The sequence below is a fragment of the Sapajus apella genome, unplaced genomic scaffold, assembly GCF_009761245.1.
Source record: "Sapajus apella isolate SASKATOON/1434 unplaced genomic scaffold, GSC_monkey_1.0 scaffold6, whole genome shotgun sequence".
Taxonomy (NCBI): Eukaryota; Metazoa; Chordata; class Mammalia; order Primates; family Cebidae; genus Sapajus; species Sapajus apella.
The window spans coordinates 61513712-61539003 of NW_022436946.1; the positions used below are offsets into that span (position 1 = coordinate 61513712).

At 39.3% G+C, this 25292-nt stretch overlaps 1 protein-coding gene and 1 long non-coding RNA gene across 3 annotated transcripts in view; both read right to left on the reverse strand.

Annotated features, from left to right (window-relative positions):
• The window catches only part of ZNF292 (zinc finger protein 292), a 112361-nt gene extending 87475 nt beyond the window's left edge, over positions 1 to 24886 (reverse strand). The window contains exons 1-2 of one of the 2 annotated variants that reach the window (XM_032275309.1): positions 22404 to 24886; positions 22005 to 22201 (exon numbers count right to left, since the gene is read on the reverse strand). In XM_032275309.1, the coding sequence (XP_032131200.1) occupies positions 22005 to 22172 (168 nt within the window). In that variant the 5' untranslated portion in view covers positions 22173 to 22201; positions 22404 to 24886. Of the gene's footprint in view, positions 1 to 22004; positions 22300 to 22403 lie in introns of those variants that run through there. The other variant, XM_032275308.1, reaches the window with a different exon arrangement.
• LOC116549620 lies at positions 6183 to 21998 on the reverse strand. Its single transcript, XR_004267966.1, has 2 exons — positions 19800 to 21998; positions 6183 to 8399 (listed from the first exon to the last, which is right to left on the reverse strand). It is a non-coding gene; the product is annotated as an uncharacterized LOC116549620 (long non-coding RNA).
• Positions 24887 to 25292: the final 406 nt, after the last annotated feature.

Consider the following 25292-nt stretch of genomic DNA (forward strand, 5'->3'; position numbering starts at 1 on the left):
GTGGCCCAGCCAAAAGCACATCACACTGCTACCTTAGCAAGAAATGTACTGGCATTGCAGAAAAGCTCAATGTGAAGCGCCTGCACTATTCTTAGAGCATTGTAGGTGTCCCTATTGCATAAAACATCAAAGCTGTGGTCAAATGGGAGATATTCATGATGATCAAGAACACATTAATCTTAACATTGAAGCAGATTTTGTTATTTTCTGCCCTGCACTAGGGCAAAAGTTTATAGTAGAGTTAGCAAAGTGTCTTCTGGTCTAACTGGCTATTTTGTACACAGATATTTTAATGAGTCCATCCCTAAACCTGAGCAGATGTCAGCTGAGCAGTAGCAGGCTCCAGAGATAAATGTGGGTGATGACCGGAATATGAAGTGTTTCATTTAGATTAAGATGTTGTTGAAATAATCTGCATTTAGGGAAAACTATCACTAGTTGAAATTTCTGATAAACCACCACTGAAGCTTTTGAAAAACTTCCAAAGAAGAAAACGAGAAACCAGAAAGACCCAGAAATTAATGAAGTGGATGATGGTACAAGCTAGCAAATTTTGCAGCTGTCACTCCAAAGGAAGAGACAGACTTACAGGTTATTACTAATGTGAATGGCCTCTGGGAAGAAGAACCAAAGAAGAAAAAGAAAAAGCATCAGGACTAGGACCCTGTTTTCCAAGGCAGTGACTCCAGTGGTTATCAAAGTGACCATAAAAAGAAGAAAGAGCCAGGTCCGTTGGCTCACGCCTGTAATCCCAGCACTTTGGGAGGCCAAGGCGGGTGGATTACGAAGTCAAGAGATCGAGACCATTCTGGTCAACATGGTGAAACCCCGTCTCTACTAAAAACACAAACAAATTAGCTGGGCATGGCGGTGCGTGCCTGTAGACCCAGCTACTCAAGAAGCTGAGGGAGGAGAATTGCTTGAACCCAGGAGGCGGAGGTTGCGGTAAGCCGAAATCACACCATTGAACTCCAGTCTGGGTAACAAGAGCGAAACTCTATCTCAAAAAAAACAAAAAGACAAAGAAAGAGAGGAAGGGAGGGAAGGAAGGAAGGAAGGACAGATGAACGAACAAACACAGTGAAGAAGCTAAATTTACCCCACCTTGGGAATGCTCACCTAAACAGAAAAGACAAACTAATCTTCTTTAGGGTATATTAAATATGATTCAGTTTTTAAAAGACTTACTTATACATAATAGATGAGTGTTTTGAATGATATGGAATGCTAGTGTACATCAGCAGTTTACAAAACAGGGAACACTTGATAAGGAGTTGGACTTTTTTGTGCCAAAATTACAAAACTAACAATAAATTAATCTGGAGAATTCCAGTATCATTAAAATGCCACTTTATTGTATACAGAATAAAAAGGAGCTGCTGTCACTCTCAATTTTTCCATCTTTCCAGTATTTATACTACATAAAATTATTTATATGAACTCAGGACTATCGAAAGGAAAGGGCACTATAATATTCATATAATTAAAGAATAAATATAGGCTTTTAATCTAATTTGTAACAGATTTCACCTGTAATCATTACACGCCATTTTTTAATTTAATTTTAATTTTTTTTTGAGGCAGAGTCTCAACCTGTCGCCAAGGCTAGAATGCAGTGGTGCAATCTTGGCTCACTGCAACCTTGACTTCCTAGGCTCAGGTGATCCTCTCATCTCAGCTTCCCAAGTAGCTGGGACTTCAGGTGTGCACCACTATGCCTAGCTAGTATTTGTATTTTTTATAGAGGCAAGGTTTTGCCATATTGCCCAGGCTGGTCTCAAACACCTAGGCTCAAGTAAGCCACCCACCTTGGCCTCCCAAAGTGCTGGGACTACAGGAGTGAGCCACCATGCCTGGTCCTATTTTATTTTGCATTTTGAAAAACTCAGGGCTTTTACTGGTATTCTGTTTTCCTTTATCATGACTACTACAGTACTTCTACTGTTTAACTTAGAATGGTTAAACATTCTAAAGAACACTTAATTAGTCTCCAGAGTGCTAATGAACCATGCCACTAACTGACTGACATGAAGAATGCTATTCTTTCTCTCCAGGTGCATATGTATTCTCTTCTTTTTTCTTTAAGTCTATGAGGTTGATGAAAAGAGCTGTTCTCTTGTTACTTGTCCATTTGTGCCTCAACCATTCTGATTTTGGTTGTGTCCTGGAGGAGGAGTTGGATGAAGGCAGAATAAATGTGATTCTGACTACCGGGAAATTTCCTGGTTACTTTTTAATGATTGGGGTAGGCTACCATAAATTGTTCTAAAGAGAACACAGCTTTTCACTGCTTTCACTGAGAAAATGTAGCAAACAAGGTGGATGCAGTTCCTTCCCTCACAGGTAAATAGTACATAGTGTAAGAGACTACAGAAAATTAGTAATTGTGCTAAGTGCTACGAAGAAAACAAGATTATCTATTCATAGTTACGTTTGTTAGTATTTGCAAACAGATAAATGGTTGACTTGAACACTCTATGTCAGGCATTTTTGTTGCCATTTAACTAGTAGCAGACATACAGTAGTGCTAGTCTCATAGTTTAATGTTCAGTAATAAGTATGTTCTACTAGTGGTATATTTTGATTTAAATCTAGATGATAGGATATAGAGGTTGGAAAGTGGCATGTAATTCACTTGCAGACATTCACAGTGGTCTACAAGTATATCTGTCAGACAATGAAAGGGTGCAAACCATTATCTTTCATTACAATTGAGATTTGTGTGAGTATACAGCCTTTGAAATGTAACTATAGTCTCAGCTGACATGTGCCATCAGTATAAAATACATATAGATTCTGAAGATGTACAGAAAAAGAATGTCAACTATGTCAATTTTTATGTTGGTGAAATTACAACATTTTATATAGTTAAATAGATTATAATTTTTTAAAAAAACTTAACATTCTTTTGTGAGGGAACATTTTGGATCTACTCTTCTTACATGTATTAATAGCTAACAATTAATCTTTAATTCTAGTACCATAATTAGCAAAGTACTCAGCAAACATTACGTCTTAATCACAAAAGCTTTAAGCAGATATTCTTACCTCCAGCCTATATAAGAGATTAAAAAAAAAAAACACCTGAAGTTCTTCAGGAAGTGCCAGAGTTGGAATTCAAATCATAGTTCAAAATCTACTCTTTTAGTTACTACGTAATCCCAGCTTCTCTCTCATCCCCCTCCTCTCAAATTCTATGTTTAAAATTTTGGACAAAGTAAAGGTTTCGAGTATAAAGCCACTAATCTCTGGGAACATTCACATACATCAACTAACTCCAAACCCTCCACTACACACATGCAAAAGGCTCTTCTATATTATTATAAAGTCTAATCCTACTTTCTTTAAAACGTAGGCTTCAAACAAATTAATCAGTAACGTTATTTTTCAAAGTGATAGTCATAGATAACTTGAAAACAGTGGAATTATTAATGTTTTTAAATTATGCTAGGTCGTATCATACATAAAACATCCAAGGTGTTTCCAAAGTAGTCTAAGTGTAAATGAAAATGTTACTTTATATTACAAAAGTCATTTAAAATAGTTATGGCTTTCATCAATTCTAGTAACCACCACAAACGATCCCTATTTCAAGGATAAAGAAACAATGAAAAGCTACAAGTGGCATGCCAAGGTCACAATAAACGATGTGAAAAAAACCAACAACCTTAGAATCTCAAGATTTTAATTCACAGTATCTAACAGGTTGTCAAGCAAAGTACATATGAAAGACAAAATCCAGAGTGTAGGTTTTTATTTGGTCAAGTAAAACAAGATCTATAAAGGATGGTTTTCAAAGAGGAAAAAACTCACACCACAAATATTTTCATTCAATTATAGGTAAATCTTCAAAGGTCTCTTGGTGCTGAAACTAACTTCTCCTTAGGCAGAATTTGCAACATCAGGTAATCTTTTCAAAAATATTTCATTAATAAGTCACAATACTGGATATACTGATCAATTTATCCCCAACATATTCAACTTCACTTATTAGGGTTAATTCTTTTTTTTTTTTTGAGACGGAGTTTCGCTCTTGTTACTCAGGCTGGAGTGCAATGGCGCGATCTCGGCTCACCGCAACCTCCGCCTCCCGGGTTCAAGCAATTCTCCTGCCTCAGCCTCCTGAGTCGCTGGGATTACAGGCACGCGCCACCATGCCCAGTTAATTTTTTGTATTTTTAGTAGAGACGGGGTTTCACCATGTTGACCAGGATGGTCTCGATCTCTTGACCTCGTGATCCACCCGCCTCAGCCTCCCACAGTGCTGGGATTACAGGCTTGAGCCACTGCGCCCGGCCAGGGTTAATTCTTAATTACTAAAGAAGCAGTTTTTTGACACAAGCATTAAGAAATGCGTCCTATAAAATATCTTCATGCTGACGGTAAACTCCATGGTCAGTTTGTTTGAGGATATAAATTTTATTGACAATGTTATTTTATGCAATGTGCACCATCCTATTTTAGGGAGGCAATTAAAAAAACAATCCCAAGTTGTGGTTTAAAATAAGATTATATAAATATGAATAGGTTAAATCATGGAATAAATCAACAGATTCAAACTACTTAAGTATCAGTCTGCTATGTTGTAGTCTTTTGAAATAATATAATATTGTAGAAGCTTTTTAAAAAAATTAAAATCTGCATTTTTTTTCAGAATATAAATTGACAATGTTAATGCTTTTGAGTTAATGTATAATGGTGTTTTAAGTTTTACATTTACTGAAATCTATCATATTTGCAAAAAGTAGGGAAAGATAAGCAATACATGCACATGTTCATACAGAAAAATACAAAATGTAAACTATTTTGAGTAAATAAAAATTCCAGGCTGGGCATGGTGGCTCATGCCTGTAATCCCAGCACTCTAGGAGGATGAGGTAGGCAAACTGCTTGAGTCTAGGAGGTCGAGGCCAGCGTGGGCAACATGGCAAAACCCTGTCTCCACTCTAAATACAAAAAAATTAGCTGGGCATGGTAGGACACACCTATAGTCCCTGCTATCCAAGAGACTAAAGTGGGAGGATGGCTTGAGCCTGGGATGTTATGGCTACACTGAGTTCTGATGACACCACTGCATTCCAGCCTGGGTGACAGTGAGACCCTGTCTCAAACAAAACAAAACAAACACTAAATGCTAATGGCTCATCCTTTAAAAGTAGCATAATCATTCCTATTTATAGGAAATAAAAGTAGCATAATCATTCCTATTTATAGGAAATAATTTTCTCAATATCACAAATAACTACTTCAATTAACTTTGGTAAATCAAAATTAGTGCTAGACTTAAATAGTTGATATAATAGCTTTCTGATATCTCTATAACACTGTCTCCAATGAGAAACCATGCCAGTTGTTCATTATAGGGGGCCCTCAGTATCTGTGGGTTCCATACCTCGATGAAAAACAATTATTTTTTAAAAAGCAATAAAAAGTAACAATACAACAAAAATACAAATAAAAAACCAAAACCGTATAACAACTATTTACATAGCATCTACAGATAAAGTATTTGGGAGGATGGGCTAGGATATATGCAAATATTATGCTATTTCATTTAAGGGACTTGCACATCTGAGGATTTTGGAATCCAAGGCGGGGTGGGTTCCAGAGCTAAATCTTCTACCAATACTGAGGGATGACTGCACTACTTTTAAAGTTAGATTACTTCTTTCCAAATATAAAATCTGTTATCAGCTAGACACAGTGGCTCACACCTCTAATCTCAGCACTTTGCGGCGAGGCAGGCGGATCATCTGAGGTCAGGAGTTTGAGACCAGCCTGGTTAACATGGCGAAATCCCGTCTCTACTAAAAATACAAAAATGAGCCGGGTACTGGTGGTAGGCGCCTGTAATCCCAACTTGGGAGGCTGAGACAGGAGAATCACTTGAACCTAGGAGGCAGAGGTTGCAGTGAGCAGAGATTGTGCCACTGTACTCCACACTGGGTGACAAGGGAAAAATTCCACCTCAAAAAAAAAAAAAACAAAAAAAAAAACTGTTATGAAGCTAATATATAACATCACCTCCTATATCACGCATTAATAAAGATGCCAAATATTCCACATGAATACATCTTCCAGGTATTTGAAATTTGTTTTTTAAAGTACTGCTTAGTTTTAGCCATTTAACCATACGCCTCAGTCTTCCTAAACAAACAATGAATAAAATTTAACATTTTTTGATGATACTGGGTCATACTGAACACGTATTATATAGTAATGATGAGGTCCTGGAAGGCAATTTGAATTAACTTGGACACTTAAACTAAATGGTTCTTGAACCCTATGATTTCATAGATCTTCAGATTAAACAGTGTATCATTAGTAAAGCATCTAACATTGCCTGCTCTGAATACTGACTCCCTTTCTCTTCAATCTGGTTGGTCTTACTTCTAATTCCAAGGTTTGGCTCATTTGCAGATTGTGGAAAGCTGGTAACTGAATTTCCTAACTTGCAAGTAAAACAGCATTACTGATTGTGGACAATGACAGTCTGAGTGAGGGTGGGTGCCTGCGGCCAAAGACAATGTAGAAGCTTCACTAAGAGTCCTTTTGGTGCCACCTTTACGGGTAAAGATTGTAAGTAAGTAAAGGACTACACTCTGGATAATCACTTGCTTTAATTCTGAATGCCAGTTAGGTGGCATTTTCTGAATCGGCCGAGAATTCCTATACAATCTTAGTTCAAATTATTCTCTCAATCACATCAAGAGCAGCAAAATATATCTAACAAACATAGCTCTTCTCAATCTCCTAATCTCATAAGTATTACAGGAAAACTAAATGTACAAATGGCAAGGATGTCATTAAAACAGAAGGTGGTTTTTTTTTTTTTTTTGAGACAGAGTTTCACTTCACTCGTTGCTCAAGCGGGAGTGCAATGGCGTGATCTTGGCTTATTGCTATCTCTGCCTCTCGGGTTCAAGTTATTCTCCTGCCTCAGCATCCCAAATAGCTGGGATTACAGGCATGCGCTACCAAGCCCAAATAATTTTTGTATTTTTAGTAGAGACTGGGTTCCACCATGTTGGTCAGGCTGGTCTCAAACTCCTGACCTCAGGTGATCCATCTGTCTTGGCCTCCCAAAGTGCTAGGATTACAGGCATGAGCCACTTTGCTCAGCCTAAAACAGAAGATTTAAGAGTCAGTTTTACTTTAACTGAAAACAAAATGCACTGAGGGAAAAAAGATTTCAGAATTGCCTTCAGAAGTTTAACTTTTGCAAATTTTTTGCTGAAGTGAGAGCTAATTTTTCCTATACCGATAGTGCAGTGTCTGCCACAAATTAAGCACCAAGTAACTGCTAATGGAATAAATAACAAATGATTTTTCCTGCTTCCTCAGTTCACTTCCTAGTTTACAGAAAAAAATAGTAGTACTTTTACTTTAAGATACTTTTTTTTTTTTTTAACACTACTACAATAAAACAGTAAACCCTATTTTAGGAAAAGAGTCAAGTAACTGTTTAACAATAGAACACAGGAGACACAGGCAGCAAAATGTATTTAATTTGAACGTGGATTCTAACCATATCTTAACTCTGGGGCCTTGGGCAAATCAAAACTCTAAAGTGTTAATATTTGAGGACTAATAAAGCTCTAGAAAAGAATCTCAAACAAATACAGAGAACTTACTAAATCAAAGCATTGTTAAGTACAATGAAGGAATCCAAAATCTACTAAGGACATAGAGCATGCAATATCGAAACAAGACAACCGGTGCATACATATTTATGACTCATGTATATTTTCCTAACCAAAAATTGATGAAGCTTGAAAAAAATTTTCAAACACTGAAAATAAATCACACTGAAAAATCCATGCTACATAAGAAACATAACACAGTCAATGACAGAAGTCAGAAGTAAATCTCAAAGCAAGTGCAGACCACAGAAGGGTATACTTAGAAAATGAGTGATCATTCTGGGCTGTAAGGTACAAGTAGATTTGAGGAGAATGACTCAAAAACTACTGGTTTATGATGTCTACCCAGTGTCTCCTACTGCCCTCTGTGGATAGGTATTTATCATCCGTTACCTCAGCCTTATTTTCTCAAAGAAAGCATGACTTACAGAGCTAAACAATTCTCTCAAACTGTGGGGGAGCTCATAGTCGAACTCAAAGCCATTTAGTTATCAAAGCAGTCACAAAGGCAGTAAAATGAACAGGTATGCTTGTCAGTAATCAATCAATTTAGATGGAGCAGAAAGTTCCTGTAGAATAACAGAAAGTAAAGCTGAAAAAAGTAAACCAATGGAAGAGGGAGAGCACTGGGGTTCATGCTTAAATGATTCTTTCCTATGCATCAGTAGCTCTCAAATTGGGTTCTGGGGATATAATGTTGAGTTTCCAGCATTCACTTTAAGAAATGTAAAAGTGGCCAGCTGTGGTGGCTCACACCTAGCACTTTGGGAGGCTGAGGCAGGCAGATCACCTGAGGTCAGGAGTTTAAGACCCGCCTGGCCAACATGGTGAAACCCCGTCTCTACTAAAAATACAAAAACTAGCCGGGCTTGGTGGCGAATGCCTATACTCCCAACTACTCAGGAGGCTGAAGCAAGAGAATTGCTTGAACCCAGGAGGTGGAGGTCGCAGTAAGCCAAGATCACATCATGGTACTCCAGCCTGTGTGACAAGAATGAAATTCCATCTCAGAAAAAAAATAATAATAAAGAAAGAAAGAAATGTAAGACTATTTTAATTTTGATGCTTCTCCTAAATAAAAGAATGTTCTGGGTCAACTAGACTAAAAGACTAGCTTAAACATAGGGGCGACCCACTTTTTTACTTACTACTGAACTGAATCCCAGTGATCCCTAAAATAGTATTTTTCAAACTGTGAGTTATGATCTATTGGTGGATTATAAAATCAAGAGCAACATTTTAAAATAAGTGAAAACAAAATGTGTCACATATGCTAAAGATAAGTATTGTTTCATGGTCATTTTGTTTCAGTGTGACAACTAAATGGTGAAGTAAAATAAAGTTATATCTTACTCCACGTTGAGTATTCCTTACCTGAAAATGCTTGAGACCAGAAGTGTTTACCATTTCAAATTTGGGATGCTCAACCTGGATAAGCTGAGGTTAATAACTTGTTAGAATTACAAGATCTACAGACTTACTCTCTTTGATTTCTGCAAACTGAAATTTGAGAAACACTGTTACAAGAAGTAGACTGCCACTGAGTCAGAAAGACAAAAGCAGGACTTCGGGGAATTTCACAAACTGAAAGGAATGTTTAAAGGCAAGTTCATCCGGACAAGAACTAGGATGTCATTATTAGGCTATACAAGGTAGAGACAATGCAACACAATAAATTCAGACCAGGTTTAATATCAAGGTAAAAACCATGGTAAATAAAGAGGTCATTCCACAAATCTTCTAAAGTCTCAGTGATGGGGTGGGGATGCCTCTCTTCTATGCAGAGATTCAGATCAGAAAGGGAGTAACTTTTACCAATCTAAGGGACAGTCAGATGTGGTTAGAGAACATGAGTGACAAGAAAGCAGAGGCAGTGCTATTGAGAGGAAAAAAATTAATTTCTCCTATAAAAGTGCTTCACACTGCAGTAGGGAATAAAGGGAAATGGGACATGTGGTAAAGTGTTATAGTAACGGTCCCTAATGAATCACATCTCCCTGTACCCACAGCATTATGGGTCCCTTCCCACAAAGAGGCTGAGTTTGACCACTTGTCAGTAGCCAATGAGACATCAGTATGAATATGACACAAGGAGGGGCTTACAAAGTAAAGCATGTATGGAAAAGAACTTACTCTCTTGATGCCACGTAAAGAAATCCAGGCTACCTTACTAGAGAAGGTTAAGAGTAAAGAAACGAGCCAGCCTAAGTGAAGCCTTTAGACCAACCTGTCTGACAACTACCAGACATATGAATGAAACTATCTGGGACCATTCAGCCCCAGATAACCTGAGAGCTGATGGCAGAATCAGTCAGCAGACCCACTGGCTTGTGAACAGTAATCAAAATGGCTGTTCTTTTAAAGGTACTGTTTTTGGATAGTTTCTAACATGACAATAACTTATAGAGGAAACCTGGGGAAAAAAACAAGGGCTGTAACATTCTCAATTTAACTTTTATTTCAATGCCTCAAACTCAGAAGGATGAGTCTTTAGGCTATGTAACCATAAATCTATGCTTAAAAGATTAATCAAAACTTCTTAGCTTGGCATCCTAAACTCTTAGTCTGGTTTTAATCTATCCTTTCTATCCTATCACTTGACATTTTTCTCCAGATGGTAGTTTGAATAATTGGTCCATTTCTCTGAGCTTTTATTGTCATTCCTCCCACTTCTCTTTGGTTATCCAAAACCCTTCAAGATCCAAAGTAAATAGTGTCTTCCTTTCCTGCTCAATTTTTGGCTAAAATAATTTCAAAATGTTCTACTTCTCTTAATCCATACTTATTATACTGTTAGATGCTTTACTATCTAATTCTGTCACTTAACAATTAATATATGTTGCAGATTTTGTAAGCTCTTTGAGGGTAGTGGTCCACTCCATAATTCTCTATAACTCCCTTAGCGTTCCTACATAAGAGCAATTTAAACATCTAATTAGAATAAATAAAAGATTTATGTAACTGAATTTTAACAAGTCTTCTTAGCTGAACATATGTACTTAGAGACCATTAGTGTCTTTCTCTCTCCTCTCTCTCTCTCTCTCTCTCTCTCTCTTTCTTTTTTTTGAGATGGACTTTCGCTCTTGTTCCCCAGGCTGGAGTGCAATGGCGCAATCACGGCCCACCGCAACCTCTGCCTCCTGAGTTCAAGCAATTCTCCTACCTCAGCCTCCCGAGTAGCTAGGACTACAGGCACGTGCCACCATGCCCAGCAAATTGTCTTTCTTTTTAAAATGTAAATCAAGGGGGGGAAAGGTAACATTTTTCGTTTTAGATACATTGTGCAACCGCCAATGCCAAAAGAAAAACAATGATTCAAGAGGATCTCCTAGAAAACAATCCATTGCTAAAAGTTGCAGTGTATGCTGGCAAACACATTATTGAAAGCAAACTCTCCATTTTATAACTATAAGAGAATATTCATATTGATTGGTTAATTTTATAAACTAAATTTGTCTGTAGGAGTTGGGAAAAATAATGTAACATCTCATCTTTGACAGAATATTACGAAAGTAAGTACAGCAGTTTTAAAGCTAAAAACCTATGAAAATCCTGTTTGGTAGGTTATTAAATGTTATGAAGTACAATAGCAGAATATATCTTCTCCTCCCTCATTTAAATTTAGGACCAAAAAGGATAAGAAGGGGGCAAAAAAAGTTTAGTAAAGTTTTCCCCTTTCCTAAAATTGGTATAAGCACATTCTGCAAAGTGGAATTTATTACTGCGAACATGCAATCATACTAATTATAAACATTTAAAAAATTATTTCCCATGAGCTTTATCTAAACTTCTAAAAGTTTAAATGACTTATTGCTCCCTCAATACCTAAAGTAATTATCACTAATTAACAAGCAAGCTATCTTTTCTTCTGATTTGAGTGTCCTACAAATTAAGATAGCCTCCAACAGTCAAAAAGAAAAAATCTAATTTTTAAGGAAAACGCTTAAACAGTTTCAAAGATCCTGCAGTTATAATTAAAGCGAAGCAAAACATTTATATAAAGAATCAACTTGTACCAAACAGATGAGACATAAAATATACAAAGAAATGCCCTAAGTAGGTAATCCAAACACTCTTTAGCTCTCACAGTTTTAAAATGGTTTTTATTTCTTATACCAATCAGGCACCAAAAAGGGCTAATAAAGGTAATGAAAACTAGCTTAAATAGTACCTCCTCAGTAAAGCCTTCCCTGATATCCCAGCCTGAAGGGCTTACTACCTACTTTGAACTCTTTAAATTACTATATATAAAATTAACTTACTCTCCTAAATATCCACTGCTAACAAACTGATTAATTAGACACAGCTATAGACTAGAATTACATACACTATAAAACAAAAAGCCATAACTTACATGGAGCAGCTATGAAATAAGCTAGAAGATGCTTTTAGGGGGGAAAAGCAAGACGCAGTGTAGTTATCTTTATTTTTTAAAAAAGAGCAAATTAGTTCTGGAAACTATTAGGGGACTGTCTTTGTGGAATAAGACTGGAGCTCTAGAATGGGAAAATGATCAAGTTTTCATCGCCTGCCTTTTCTCAGGGTGAATTTTAAAAAACCACTTCACTTAGTACATTTTCGGTTAAAGAAAACAAAACCAACAACAAAAAAGCCAAACCAGGCTGGGTGCAGTGGCTTACTCCTATATCCCAGCACTTTGGGAGACCAAGGTGGGAGGACTGTTTGAGCCCAGGAGTTTGAGACCAACCTGGACAATGGGGGGAGATCTTGTCTCTACAAAAAAATTTAAAGTAAGTCAGGCATGGTAATGTGCACCTGTGGTCCCAGCTCAGTAGGGTGAGGTGGGAAGACCACTTGACCCCATTTGATCAAAGACGCAGTGAGCCATGACTGTGTCAGTGCACTTCTGCCTGGGTGACAGAGTGGAGACCCTGTCTCAAAATAATAAAAATTAATTAATTAATTAAAAATAAAGCAAAATTAATTTGTTAGTTGTTGAGAAAAACAGCAGAGGAGAAAGGACTTACAGAGTGCCTACATAAATTGGTTATGAGTAACATATAAATAAGGAACAACAAACTGTGGAAGGCCGCAGGAGGCCTCTGAGGAGGAAGGCCTCTCCATGCCTCATGTTCCGGTGCAGGGTGACCGTGGCTCTGTTAACATAAACACTGTGCTCAAGGATGTAAAACCCCTTTGTAGCACTATGACGTAGCCAGACTTGTAGGTTCCTTGTAAGGTCCGAGTTCCATCAACTGTACATAGATAATAAGCTAAAGATAACCATATATTCTTGTTTTGTGAAATTCCCAAACTGACACTTATCAATCCTTAGAATGATGCACCAGTTCCGGCTCACTGATTCATCCACCATCACTCCACCCCAGCCCTATAGATCAAAGCAATTGTAATCAATAAATAGTGTAGATGATCAGAGCTTGGGGCTTTCACTGCTTCCTCCAGAGTAATAAAGTGATGGCTCCCTGGTCCTACTGTTTTTCTTAATCTGTCTTTTTCTCATTCCTTTGTTGCCACCGAACTTGGGGTACCCACAGGTGATGTAGGGCTGGCTCCCTACATTCTGATGCTCAACATGGGGCTCATGGATTCCCTACATTCTGGCACCCAACGTGGGGCACCAAAATGTAGGGAGCCTGCCCTATATCACCTGTGGGTACTCGAAGTTTAGCGGCAACAAAGGAATGAGAAAAAGATAAGACTAAAAAAGACAGTGGGACCAGGGGGCCTTCATTGTTTCCTCCAAAGTAATAAAAGCAATGGAAAAAGAATGTGCGTGAAAAAGAGAGAAAAAAGAAGAGGAAAACTATGAGAACGGGAGGCACAGAAAGTAACAATGTTAGAAGAAGGGTTAAGGTATGTAGAAAGTGGAAGGAGGATGTGTGTGAAAGAGAAAGAGAGAAAGAGGTAAGGAAGGCAAAGAGAAAGAAAGGCACAAAAAAGTAAGACACAAGAAAGATATAAAGGGATAAAGAAAGAAACATTTTAAAAACTGTAAGATTTCACCCTTAGTAAGGAAGGTTATAAAACAAAGTTTAACGTGTCTAAGTTTGTCAGTGAACGCTGTAAAAATGTCAAAAAAGGAAATTTATACTAGTAGCTTATATAAATTTTGAATTGACGGTCTAAGCAAGTTTTAAAACAATTGTAAAAAAAAATTCTGTGTGTAAACATATTGGTTAAAAGTTAAAAGTATCATCTAGTTTTCTGTAAACTAGACATTAAAATAAAACAGCACCTGAAAAGGCCTTTAGACAACAAGCAAGGAGGAGGGACCCAGAGCGCCCTCAACGCCCCTTTTCAGTGGGAAGTAGTTACAAAGAACGACCTCTGCCCTACTTCCCAAAAAATTTCTGGGTCCCAACTCCTTAAAAAAGAATGTAGGAGGAGGCAGTTAGTCAGGTTCCAAGGTTCTTGAGAAAGCTGCTAATAGATTGACAGCTCTAAAATTTTGATAAAAACATTTGGAGGATCTATAATTACTGTTATGATTATGTTATTAATCTGTTCTGTTTCTTTTTGTATAGTCTGGAAGTACGTATCCAAAGCCTCCAAAAAATAACTCACCAAGATAAAACTGTACTTGCTTACCTAACTTTGTAAAACAAATTTAAAAAGGGGGACAGGGAATATAGAACTCCATAGATATAATTTAACTTAGCATTACTAACAAAAAAATTTTTTTAATCTTGCCAAAAGAACAACAAATAACATCGGCTAAACACCTAAATAAACAATCCAAAGAAGAGAACTTAGGAAAATTAATCTGGTGGCAAGAACCATTAACAAAAAGTTGGGAAAAAACAAAGTAATAACATGGGGGAGAGGATCTGTTTGTGTTTCTCCAAGTACAAATCAACAACCAGTGTGGAAACCATCCAGACATTTAAAGCTTTACCATAAGTGGCGGTTATCACCAAAGCAGTAAGTACTCCTGGACTTGGGGTGGAAGTAAAAAAAAAAAAAAAAAAAAAAAAAAAATATCTAGTATCTTACTTGTCTGAGCTTAAAAAGAAGTTTGGATACCTGTGTCTCTTAACAGACCTTGGAAGACTTCTCCTTCCATACATATTGTCACTGAAGTCCTGAAAGGTGTTCTAAGCAGGACAAAAAGACTCATATTTACTTTAATAGCAATGATAATGGGTCTTATACTTGTCACAACTACTGCTGCAGCAGCTGGTGTTGCTTTGCATTCTACTGCCAGCTTTGTAGATAATTGGCAAAAAAAATTCCTCAAAGCTTTGGAATTCCCAAAGTCAAACAGATCAAAAATTGGCAAATCAAATCAATGATTTGTGACAGACGGTCGTCTGAATGGGATCGTAACATGAGCTTTGAGCACTGCCTGCACATGCAATGTGACTGGAACACTTCTGATTTTTGTATTACTCCTAGTTCTTACAACACTACTGAACACCATTGGGAAGTGATTAAGTGTCACTTACAAGGAAAAGTAGATCATTTAACGTTAGATATAGCTAGACTAAAAAAGCAAATTTTTGAGACATCTCAGGCTCACACTTTATTGCCTGGCACAAATGTTCTTGCTGGAGTTGCTGACAGCCTCTCCAACATTAACCCATTAATTAAGATGGATAAAAACTCTCTGTAAATCAACCATTGCAAACTCTGTGTTAGTTTGTGTCTGTTTATGTTGTTTGTTCTTAGTCTGCAAATGTTGGAGCTGACTTTGAAGAGAACCGACACCACAAACAATGATAGCAATGGCGGTTTTAGATAAAAACAAAGGGGGATATGTTAGGAAAAGCAGCAGAGGAGAAAGGACTTAAAGAGTGCCTACATAAATTGGGTATGAGTAACATATGAACAAGGAAAAAAAAACTGTGGAAGGCCACAGGAGGCCTCTGAGGAAGAAGGCCTCTCCATTCTTCATGTTCTGGTGCAGGGTGACCGTGGCTCTATTAACATAAACATTGTGCTCAAGGATGTAAAACCCCTTTGTAGCACTATGACGTAGCCAGACTTGTAGGTTCCTTGTAAGGTCCGAGTTCCATCAACTGTACATAGATAATAAGCTAAAGATAACCACATGTTCTTGTTTTGTGAAACTCCCAAACCGACACTTATCAATCCTTAGAATGACGCACCAGTTCCGGCTCACTGATTCATCCACCATCACTCCACCCCTGCCCTATAGATCAAAGCAATTGTAATTAATAAATAGTGTAGATGATCAGAGCTTGGGGCTTTCACTGTTTCCTCCAGAGTAATAAAGTGATGGCCCCCTGGTCCCACTGTCTTTCTTAATCTTTTCCTCATTCCTTTGTTGCCACCAAACTTGGGGTACCCACAGGTGATGTAGAACTGGTTCCCTACATTCTGGTGCCCAATGTGGGGCTCGTGGATTCCCTACATTCTGGCACCCAATGTGTGGGGTTCATAGACCCCCTACAGTTATTTAATACACTGCCTTTTAACATCTTTTCAGCTGTCATTTTGAAGGGATATTTAAATCTCATCTTACTAATTTATATCCCACTAGTCTCCTGTATCTTATATCTCCCGTAACATCTAAACCTAGGTCCTTGCATATAAATGCTTTCTTAAAAGTACAGAATTTATTATACCAAAATGTCAAATCTTTGCTTTAATCAGGATAATTATGCTGAATTTAGTACCCTTTTTAATCTAGTAAAAGCAAATTGTTTTACTAACTGTTTAAGTAGTTGCTTGTATTTCTGCTACAAAAGGAGAAAGTTTCTTGACCTCTCATAAGCAGTACAGGTATAAATTATACTTAAATATAGTTGAAGATCCTTTACCTGGACCTGTTCCAAATTAACTATATTTCTGGAGCTTAACTATCTCAATATGAAAAGAGTGTAAGGACTAAAAAGAAAAAAATCTTCTAAACATATTATTTTTCTTTCTGTCCAATGTTTCTGAAAAGGGCCCAGTAGGTATTTAGAAAGAAGGATTACATTTTCATTTGTTGGGACTGTCTTGATCACTTTAGAAAATTTAGCATTCAGGGTCATGGGCACTAAATACCAGTATCACATTCCCAGTCAAGCAGCATCCAAAAACCTGAGCCCACATATTTCTAAGCGCCCTTGAAGAGAGAACTGGAGGTAGGTAAAGTACTACGCCCAGTTGAGAAACACTGCTTATATGAACTAAGGAAATTATACATATAAATATGTATATATACACACACACATTATATATACAGATGCATACACACCCCCACACATATATATACTACTACTAGAGTCTCCTGTATCTTATATCCTCTTTAACATCTAAACGTTTACTAGGTCCTTGCGTGCACGCACACGTGCGCGCGCACACACACACACACACACACACACACACAACTTGCGTGCACACACACATATATACACGTGTGTGTATACACATACACACATATATACACATGTGTATGTATACACATACACACATAACTGCAATTCAACCCTTTAAAACAGTTGTCAGTCAGCAGATCATTTATCAATGATCAATAACAGTTAAAATCAACCAGTCCAGTAGATACTGCTATCAGCAAATATCATACCTAAACAAACCATTCAACTATTACAATGGCCAATTTTTCCAATGAGCTATTTTTAAAATCTTTTTAGAATAACTATTCTGTTGGAATGTTTCTTTAGAAACTTTCAAATAACCTTCCACTTTACTGTACTCATCTCAGTAACATAAGACGTAAGTCATAGTTTACTACAATTATCTGTCTACCTTCCTCCTGAGACTAGAAACTCCTTGAAGCCAGGGACCATGATCACGCTTGCCTAGCCTGTATACGGTAGATATTGAATAGCAATATTGAATGAGTGACTACTGGCCCAGTCAAATACAATTTACTAGTCCAAATTATGGAACTAGGGTTTCAATTATAACCAATTTTTATATAATAAATATAGTAATAATCCAAAAACAAGTAAATGCAAGAAATTTCTTCTGGTTATTCTATATTCATATTCTAAGTCAATTTTAAGAAAATTAGTTGGTTATACTGCCCACATTAAAGCTAACTTTGAAAAGATATAAGAAAATTAAGAGCTGGGCGTGGTTGCATATACCTGAGGTCTCAGCTACTTATAAGGCTGAGACAGGGCCAGGTGCCGGTAATCCCAGCACTTTGGGAGGCAGAGGTGGGTGGATTACTTGAGGTTGGGAGTTTGCGACTACCCTGACCAACATGGAGAAACCCCATCTCTGCCAAAAACACAAAATTATCCGGGCATGGTGGCACATGCATACCTATAATCTCAGCTACTCGGGAGGCTGAGGCAGGAGAACAGCTTGAACCAGGGAGATGGAGGTTACAGTTAGCTGAGATCATACCATTGCACTCCAGCCTGGGCAACAAGAGTAAAACTCTGTCTCAAAAAAAAAAAAAAAAAAGAAGGCTGAGACAGGAGGATCACTTGAGCCTAAGATTTTGAGGTTGTAGTGTGCTATGATTGTACCTGGGCAATGTAGCAACATCTCATCTCTAAAAAATAAAATAAACTGGGCACGGTGGCTCACGCCTGTAATCCCTGCACTTTGGGAGGCTGAGGTGGGCGGATCATGAGATCAGGGGCTCGAGACCAGCCTGACCAACATGGTGAAACCCCAATTCTACTTAAAAATACAAAAAATAGCTGGGTGTGGTGGCACACACCTGTAATCCAAGATACTTGGGAGGCTGAGGCAAAACTGTTTGAACCCAGGAGGTGGAGGTTGTGGCGAGCCAAGAGTGCGCCACTGCACTCCAGCTTGGACAACAGAGTGAGACTTCATCTCAAAAATAAAATAGGAAATTTAAGATTTATGACAGGCACTCTATTATGCCCATCTTCTACATACTCTTCCATCCTCTCTTTAGCTTTAAGCACATTCTCATTTAAATAGCAAAAGGTGGGGAGTGCTTATTTCTAGGAAGCAAGCTGATACAAAGGGCAAAATGACACTATTAATAAGAAAAACAGTTAATGCCTTTCGTTCCTATTCTCCTAAGAATTCAAAAAAATCTGTTAATCTCTTATCTCACTCAAAAATAAAAATCTATAAACTAGGGATCATATGCAACTCCTATTTCTGTGGGTTTCACTACATTCTCCAGAAACTCAACTTTTGCTGATAAAAATTCAGAATGTAAACTAATTCAATTTCTTAAAGTAAATGAAAAAATAAGGGTTACACAGGCACTGAGCATCAACACTGACAGAATATTAATTCCGAAGCCCATTAACTTTGACAAACGTCTATTCATCTTTGCCTTCTTGAAGCATGTGACTATCCCAGTTTTACAGGAAAAGCTTAAATAGAAAAAGTTAAATAATAATCTCAAGGTTAGAAACCAAGAGATAATTTCTAGCACCTAGTATCCCTGGCACTATAATTAGATTGCTACAATAAATTCTCTAATTGTTAACCACTGCTTCACTCAACTTCGTATCAAAATGCTAGGTAATAATTGCTAAGATAAAATTTTACTTTTATTTTTTTGAGACAGGATCTTACTCTGTGTCACCCAGGATGGAGTGTGCACAGTGCACCATCTCTGCTCACTGCAACCTCTGCCTCCTGGGTTCAAATGATCCTCACACTTCAGCCTCCTGAGGAGCTAGGACTACAGGCACTAGCCACTACATCTGGCTAATTTTTTTTGTTTTGTTTTGTTTTTGTATTTTTTGTGGAGAAGGGACCTTGCTATGTTGCCCAGGCTTATCTCAACCTTCTGGGCTCAAGCGACCGGCCCAACTTGGCCTCCCAAACTGCTGGGATTACAGGCGTAAGCCACCTGGACCCCTTTACATAAACATAAATAAACAACTATTTCAAGTTACCTCCATGTGACAAGATCACTAACATAAACAGGTTACCTGAAAAACAAAAAACCTACCCCAGTAATGTTCCAGAGGAAATCAGACACACTCTGTATCTTTTCAAATGTAGATTACTTTTAAGTGTATTTAAATTACTGTTGAGATTACAGTGTATGAAATATTTTTTAATTTTTGAAATCCACAAATTCAACATTTGTTTCATTACTGTTTTTTTTTTAGTAACATCAGTAACAATTTATGTGGTAAGATTAATTATTTTATGTAGCCAATATAGGAAATTACTTTCATTCTGATTTTTAAAATGTTGTTTCAGTCTTTAAAAAAATCTTTAAATATGGCTGGGCGCGGTGGCTTACACCTGTAATCCCAGCACTTCGGAAGGCAGACGTGGATGGATCACTTGAGGTCAGGAATTCCAGACGAGCCCGGCCAACACACAGGGAAACCTCAAACCCCATTTCTACTAAAAATACAAAAATTATCTAGGCGTGGTGGCTCATGCCTGTTGTCCCAGCTACTTGGGAAGCTGAGGCAGGAGAATCTCTTGATCCCAAGAGACTAGGTTGCAGTGAGCCGTGATTACACCACTGCACTCCAGCCTGGGTGACAGAGCAAGACTCTGTCTCTCAAAATAAACAAATAAATTAAATAACTTTAAGTGATAACTTTACAACGTCACACATGTACAAAAAGGCGGCGGGGGCGGGGGGCGGAGCCTAGCTTGCATGAGATTTTACTTTCCCAGAATTATTAATCCTTGCTTATAAATGCTGCTGACAAAGAGAATTTAAGTAATTAGCTTTAAAACTATCAGTGGGCACTATTAGGGGGAAAATGTCTTTCAGCAAAGCTAGACTTTAATACTTTTCACTGAGTATTATATACTTACTCCACTTACAATTGAAAGACTTCGTATTATGGGTATCTTACAGAATTTTTTTAATCTCTAAAATAAAACTTTAAAGGCCAATTAAGAATGAGTGGGCAATGCAAAGCAGAGAAACTGAGAAATTCCAACAATTTTTTTTTTAATATTGGAATTCAAAGGAATAAGACTCTAATTTGCCACAGGTATTCACCAGACGTAAGTGGGGAGCTTTCACATTGCACATCGTCCTAGACAAGTCACCACTTGATCTCACAGTTTTTGTTTTTAAGATTATGAACAGCCATCAAATAATTTGTGACAATAAAGTGCATACAGCAAGAGAGGTTTTGTATGTGATCACGTATCCCCGACATTATAAAGACAAGACTTCAATTTGGAGGCTAAATAATAAGTGAAAATGTAATCTGCTCTGCTAAAACGGTCAACCATTGTTCTACATTAAGGTCAATATTTTTCCAAACGAATTCTCTGTAATGATACACTCACAAGTTAACTCTAAATATGACCTGCATAAATTGTCTTTTTCCTCCTCAAGACAATCCAACCAAAATCTTCACCACAGCCAACGCCACCACCTTGAAATTTCAAACCCAACTGTAGGGCTCGTAATGAAGTCCAAATGTAGACCCAAACTCTCCGATTCTCGTCATGGATGAAACGATTTTCATTATTAGTAGTGTTAGTAGAACATTCCAAATTCTGGTTAGAATGCAGTCACTGGTAAGCAGTGTCCTTGGGCAAGCAAAGAAAAGATCTGAAACTACCCAACGCACAGATTCACAGGAACCTCAGTCTTCTCCCACTTCATCAGGAAGCCAAATAGGGACTACCCCAAGAAACAGGGGTGAGGCGGTAATAGGGAGAGAAAGGATAGTGGAAATCATACTCCTCGAAGGGTGAAAGCAAATGAGAAAAGGACTCTGGAAAACCCGCCCCAAAGGGACCTGCAATCTGAGATAGATGTACAGGGACAACTCCTCTACACTAAGGAGATCGAGCTTTGCCACGGAACTGGTGCACCAAGCAAGCAATTACGGGCATGAGGGGACAACCACCGCCAACCACCCCCTCTCGAACGTCTCGCTCAACTAGAAGGGGTCGACGGGGATTCCTCCTCGGAACATCAACAAAGGCCCCTTCAGTCCTAAGGCGAAACTCGAACAACAAAGGCCCGGAGACAGCCAGGACAGGGCCGGGGATGGGGGCGGGACGCATGAAAGCAGGGAAGGCAAAGGAATCAAACCAGTGGGGGCGGAGGCCCGTCGGAGTGGGAAGCAGAGGCGCAGAGGCGGGAGCGCGGTAATCCCCTGTGCACAATAAGAGGAGGAGGAAGAAGAGGACCTGGCCTCCATTCTCCTCCTACTCTCTCCAATCCGCACAGTCTACATTTCCTCAGCGGCGGGGACCGCGCAGTCCCGAGTTCGGGGAAGGAAAGGGGAGGGGGGATTTTCCGCCTTGACCACAACTCCCTTCCCCCAGCCAGGAGCTGCAGACGACAACAACCGCCACAACTGCAGCCACACAAAGGCGCCTTCCTTCTACTCCCGCTCCCACCCGGGTGGAGGCGCCGACGATGCCAATGCAGCGGCTACCACCTCTCGGCCGCCTGGCGCTCGCTCGCCCTCTTCCCCCTCTAGCTGGGGGAAGGGGGAGGGGACCCCCTCGCGCCCTCACCTGGCACAGCTGCTGACAGTAGTCGGTGGCCGCTTCTACGGCCGGTACCCGGCTCTCCCGCAGCTGTCGCTCCAGCTCTTGGAGCCGTTCGCCCAGGCGCTGCAGCTCCGCAACGCAGCCGCCTTCGCTGCGACTCAACCTCTCCTGCTCGGCCTCTTCGTCCGCCATCTTCACACCCCGCTCCGTCGCGTACGCACCTGGGTCACGTGATAACACAATGCCACGTTCGGCGGGGTCACGTGCCGGGCGTGCTCGCACGCCGCCGAGCACGTACAAAGGGCCCGATGGGGAAGATGGGGGAGGTGGGGAGAGTGGCGCGAGAGCGCCCGAGGGAGGTGAAGGCAAGAGGAAAGGGGAAGGGCGGGGGTGGGGCGGTGCGGAAAACCGCGGTTTACTTACCCCGAGCGGGAAGTGGGCAGCGGCGGCCGAAAGGGGCGGGCTGGGGAAGGCCTGTTCTTGGTCACGTGGGCGCCGCGACGGGAAAAAGGCTAGGGAGGGGCGACCCTCTCCGGCGTCCCGATCCCTGCGTGGCTCTCCCCAGTCCCCGGAGTCTTCTACAGACATATCCTCCTGTTCCCCAAGAGGATGGCACGGGGAGAGTTCTGAGTGGCCTCGGGCAATGGCTGCATTTGCGGTTGGCCTGTAAGCAGGCCAGAAGCAGAGGAAGAGAGAGAAGGTAAAACCCGCCCATGGACCGCAAGCGTGAGAGCCAAGGCAGGACTATGAACTGTCAAAATTGTCTCTGACTTCTCACCAGGCCAGAGAGGAGGGATCTAGTGCGTGAGGTACCAGATCTCGTCTCACTCGACTCTCCTCCTCTTCAGCCCCAAGAACGCCTGTCCCCTGGAAACACATTCTCTAGGGGGTGGAGGCAACAAAGGAAAAGAACAATTGGGTCAGAGCAGAATGAGGTTCAATCCTATCTGGAGAACGGATCAAATTCATAAAAAACATAATTTAAAAGAAGTCAGAATATGAACAGACCAGATGATTTTTAAATCACGAAAACATATAGAATAAGTGCTAACCAATTACTACTCGGTTTCATCGTGATTTAGACTATACTAGACTCTACGGAAATCACTAATAATGAAAACAGGCTATATGTGAAAGCTCGTGGAAAGAAAGTAGGTCAAGAAAAAAAAAAGTAAGGACTCCATTAAAAATCATAACGGAGGAGAGGAAATTGATGCTAAAATAAAACAAGGTTGTCGAGAATTATTATAAATACAGCATTTTTTTCCTAATTCTACAAATAAAGGTGGCATTCTGAACCACATTTTACCTACAAGCTGAAAGGAATTAATGCTTGGCACTTGAACAAAAGAGTAGAAGAGATACTACAAAAATCCAAGTGCTTAACCCTAAAGTTCTTAATAAAACTAATACTTTATGACTTTTAACGCATTACACAGAAGACCTATCTCTCTTGCAACTGATTGGTCCACAGAAATTCAGAAACAATAATATTGATGAGACGCCCAGTCTTTTCATTTACTCTAAGTGAAGTATATTTTTCTAGTGCAAGCATCTAAAATAAAAATAATTCCCATTGTGGTCAGTGTCTTCTTCAAGAGATTTTTAGTGTTTAATTGAAAGTGTTTTACATACTATGTTGTCCAGAAGAAATGCTTTGTAACCTATCAGTGATGGTGATGTTTTTAAAGCGGCATTATATAAGGTGACCAAGCACAGCTAAACCCCTTATGAAAAACAGTATCAGTTAGTATTACATATTAACAAGGTAGAATCTTCAAACATTTAATCTTCAGATGTTTACTCATGGAAGAGACTGAGAAGTACATTCAAAGGCTGGGATATAATTGTATCAATGAGTTGAAAAAGCAACAATTAAGGCAGCTAATAATTTTTAATATTTGCAGCTCACTTTCCAAGCTAAGTGTTTTAGATACCCAAACCATGTTTCACCAGTTTATGTTATTTTAGGATTCCAGTGAAAAATATAAAAAGGGAAATATGAGATTAGCTAAATGTACCAGTAAATCCAAGGACTAGTAAGGTTATCACAGAGTTAGCAAGCTCATTTCCACTTCAAGTATAATGGTTTAGGTTTACACCACACCTAATCTATAGAAAGAAAGAAAAAATGGGGCTTGGGGGGTAGGAGAGATCTATATCCAAATATTGATTTTTAACAGAATTGCCTGAGAATATAGGTCATTCCTACTTCTTGCACATGACAACCCTAAAACTAAGGAGACTTGACTAGCAAATTAATTCTGAGCACTATTACTATCTAGTAAATATCCATCAGCATGGACAGCCATGTCTTTTATTTGGTATCTGTGAACCCTGCCACCACATCCTCCATTTATTCTCCTTTGCACACACATAGAAATATTTAGAGCCTACAGGAAATGTAAGGATTGGGGGGTGAGTGGTGTAATTAACACTCTTGTATTGGGTAATGATGTTTGCAGGCACTAGTTGATTTGGGACAAATCAGAGGCCAGTAAGAACTATTCCTGCCTTGAAGAAGCTTACAGTTTTGTGGGGAAATGACCTGCAATAGCAATACATACAATATGACAAGGGTTCTATTATGAAAATCCATGCTTAGATTCAACTTAGAACATCCAAGTAATCTAAGATACTAACAAGAATATCCAACGAATCTCTACAGAAGTACAGGCTTGTTTGTTTGCTTGTTTGTTTAATTAAATGAGAATGATTGAAAATACTATCCCGTGTCAGGTCAACCTTTTCTTGAAGATCTCAGAAATCTCAATCTTACCAATAGAAAAGTCATGACTTCTGTGCCTATGTCCATTTGTTCTTTAGATACCAAACTGTCAGCTCATAGGAACCATTTATACACACACACACACACACACACACTGACACACGCAAACACGCACACCCCTACTTACTGAGATGTTCCTGGGGAAATTCGAAGACCTGTTCCACTGAGAAAACAAAAACAAGCGCCATGGGGCAAAGGACTCCGCATCTCTGGGGAACTCAGTGTCCGCGCCGCCAGCACCCATGCCCATTTTGAACACAACGCGACTGCTATGGACGTGCTATAATCATATGGACCTTCACTCCCAAGAGACTCGATTTCAGAGAAAATCTGGGAGACAAATTTAGATCCCTACCCCCACCCACGCGATCAAGAAAGCCGGGGAGACCCTTGGGGGAGGGGACAGATGTGCTTGCATCCGGGCCGTGCGTGCCTGCTTCATCGGTTTTCCCGGCTGCACCGGCCCGCACACCCCGGTGCACTCTTTTTCTGGAATTCTTGAAATAGCAGGGCCTGAGGACCGG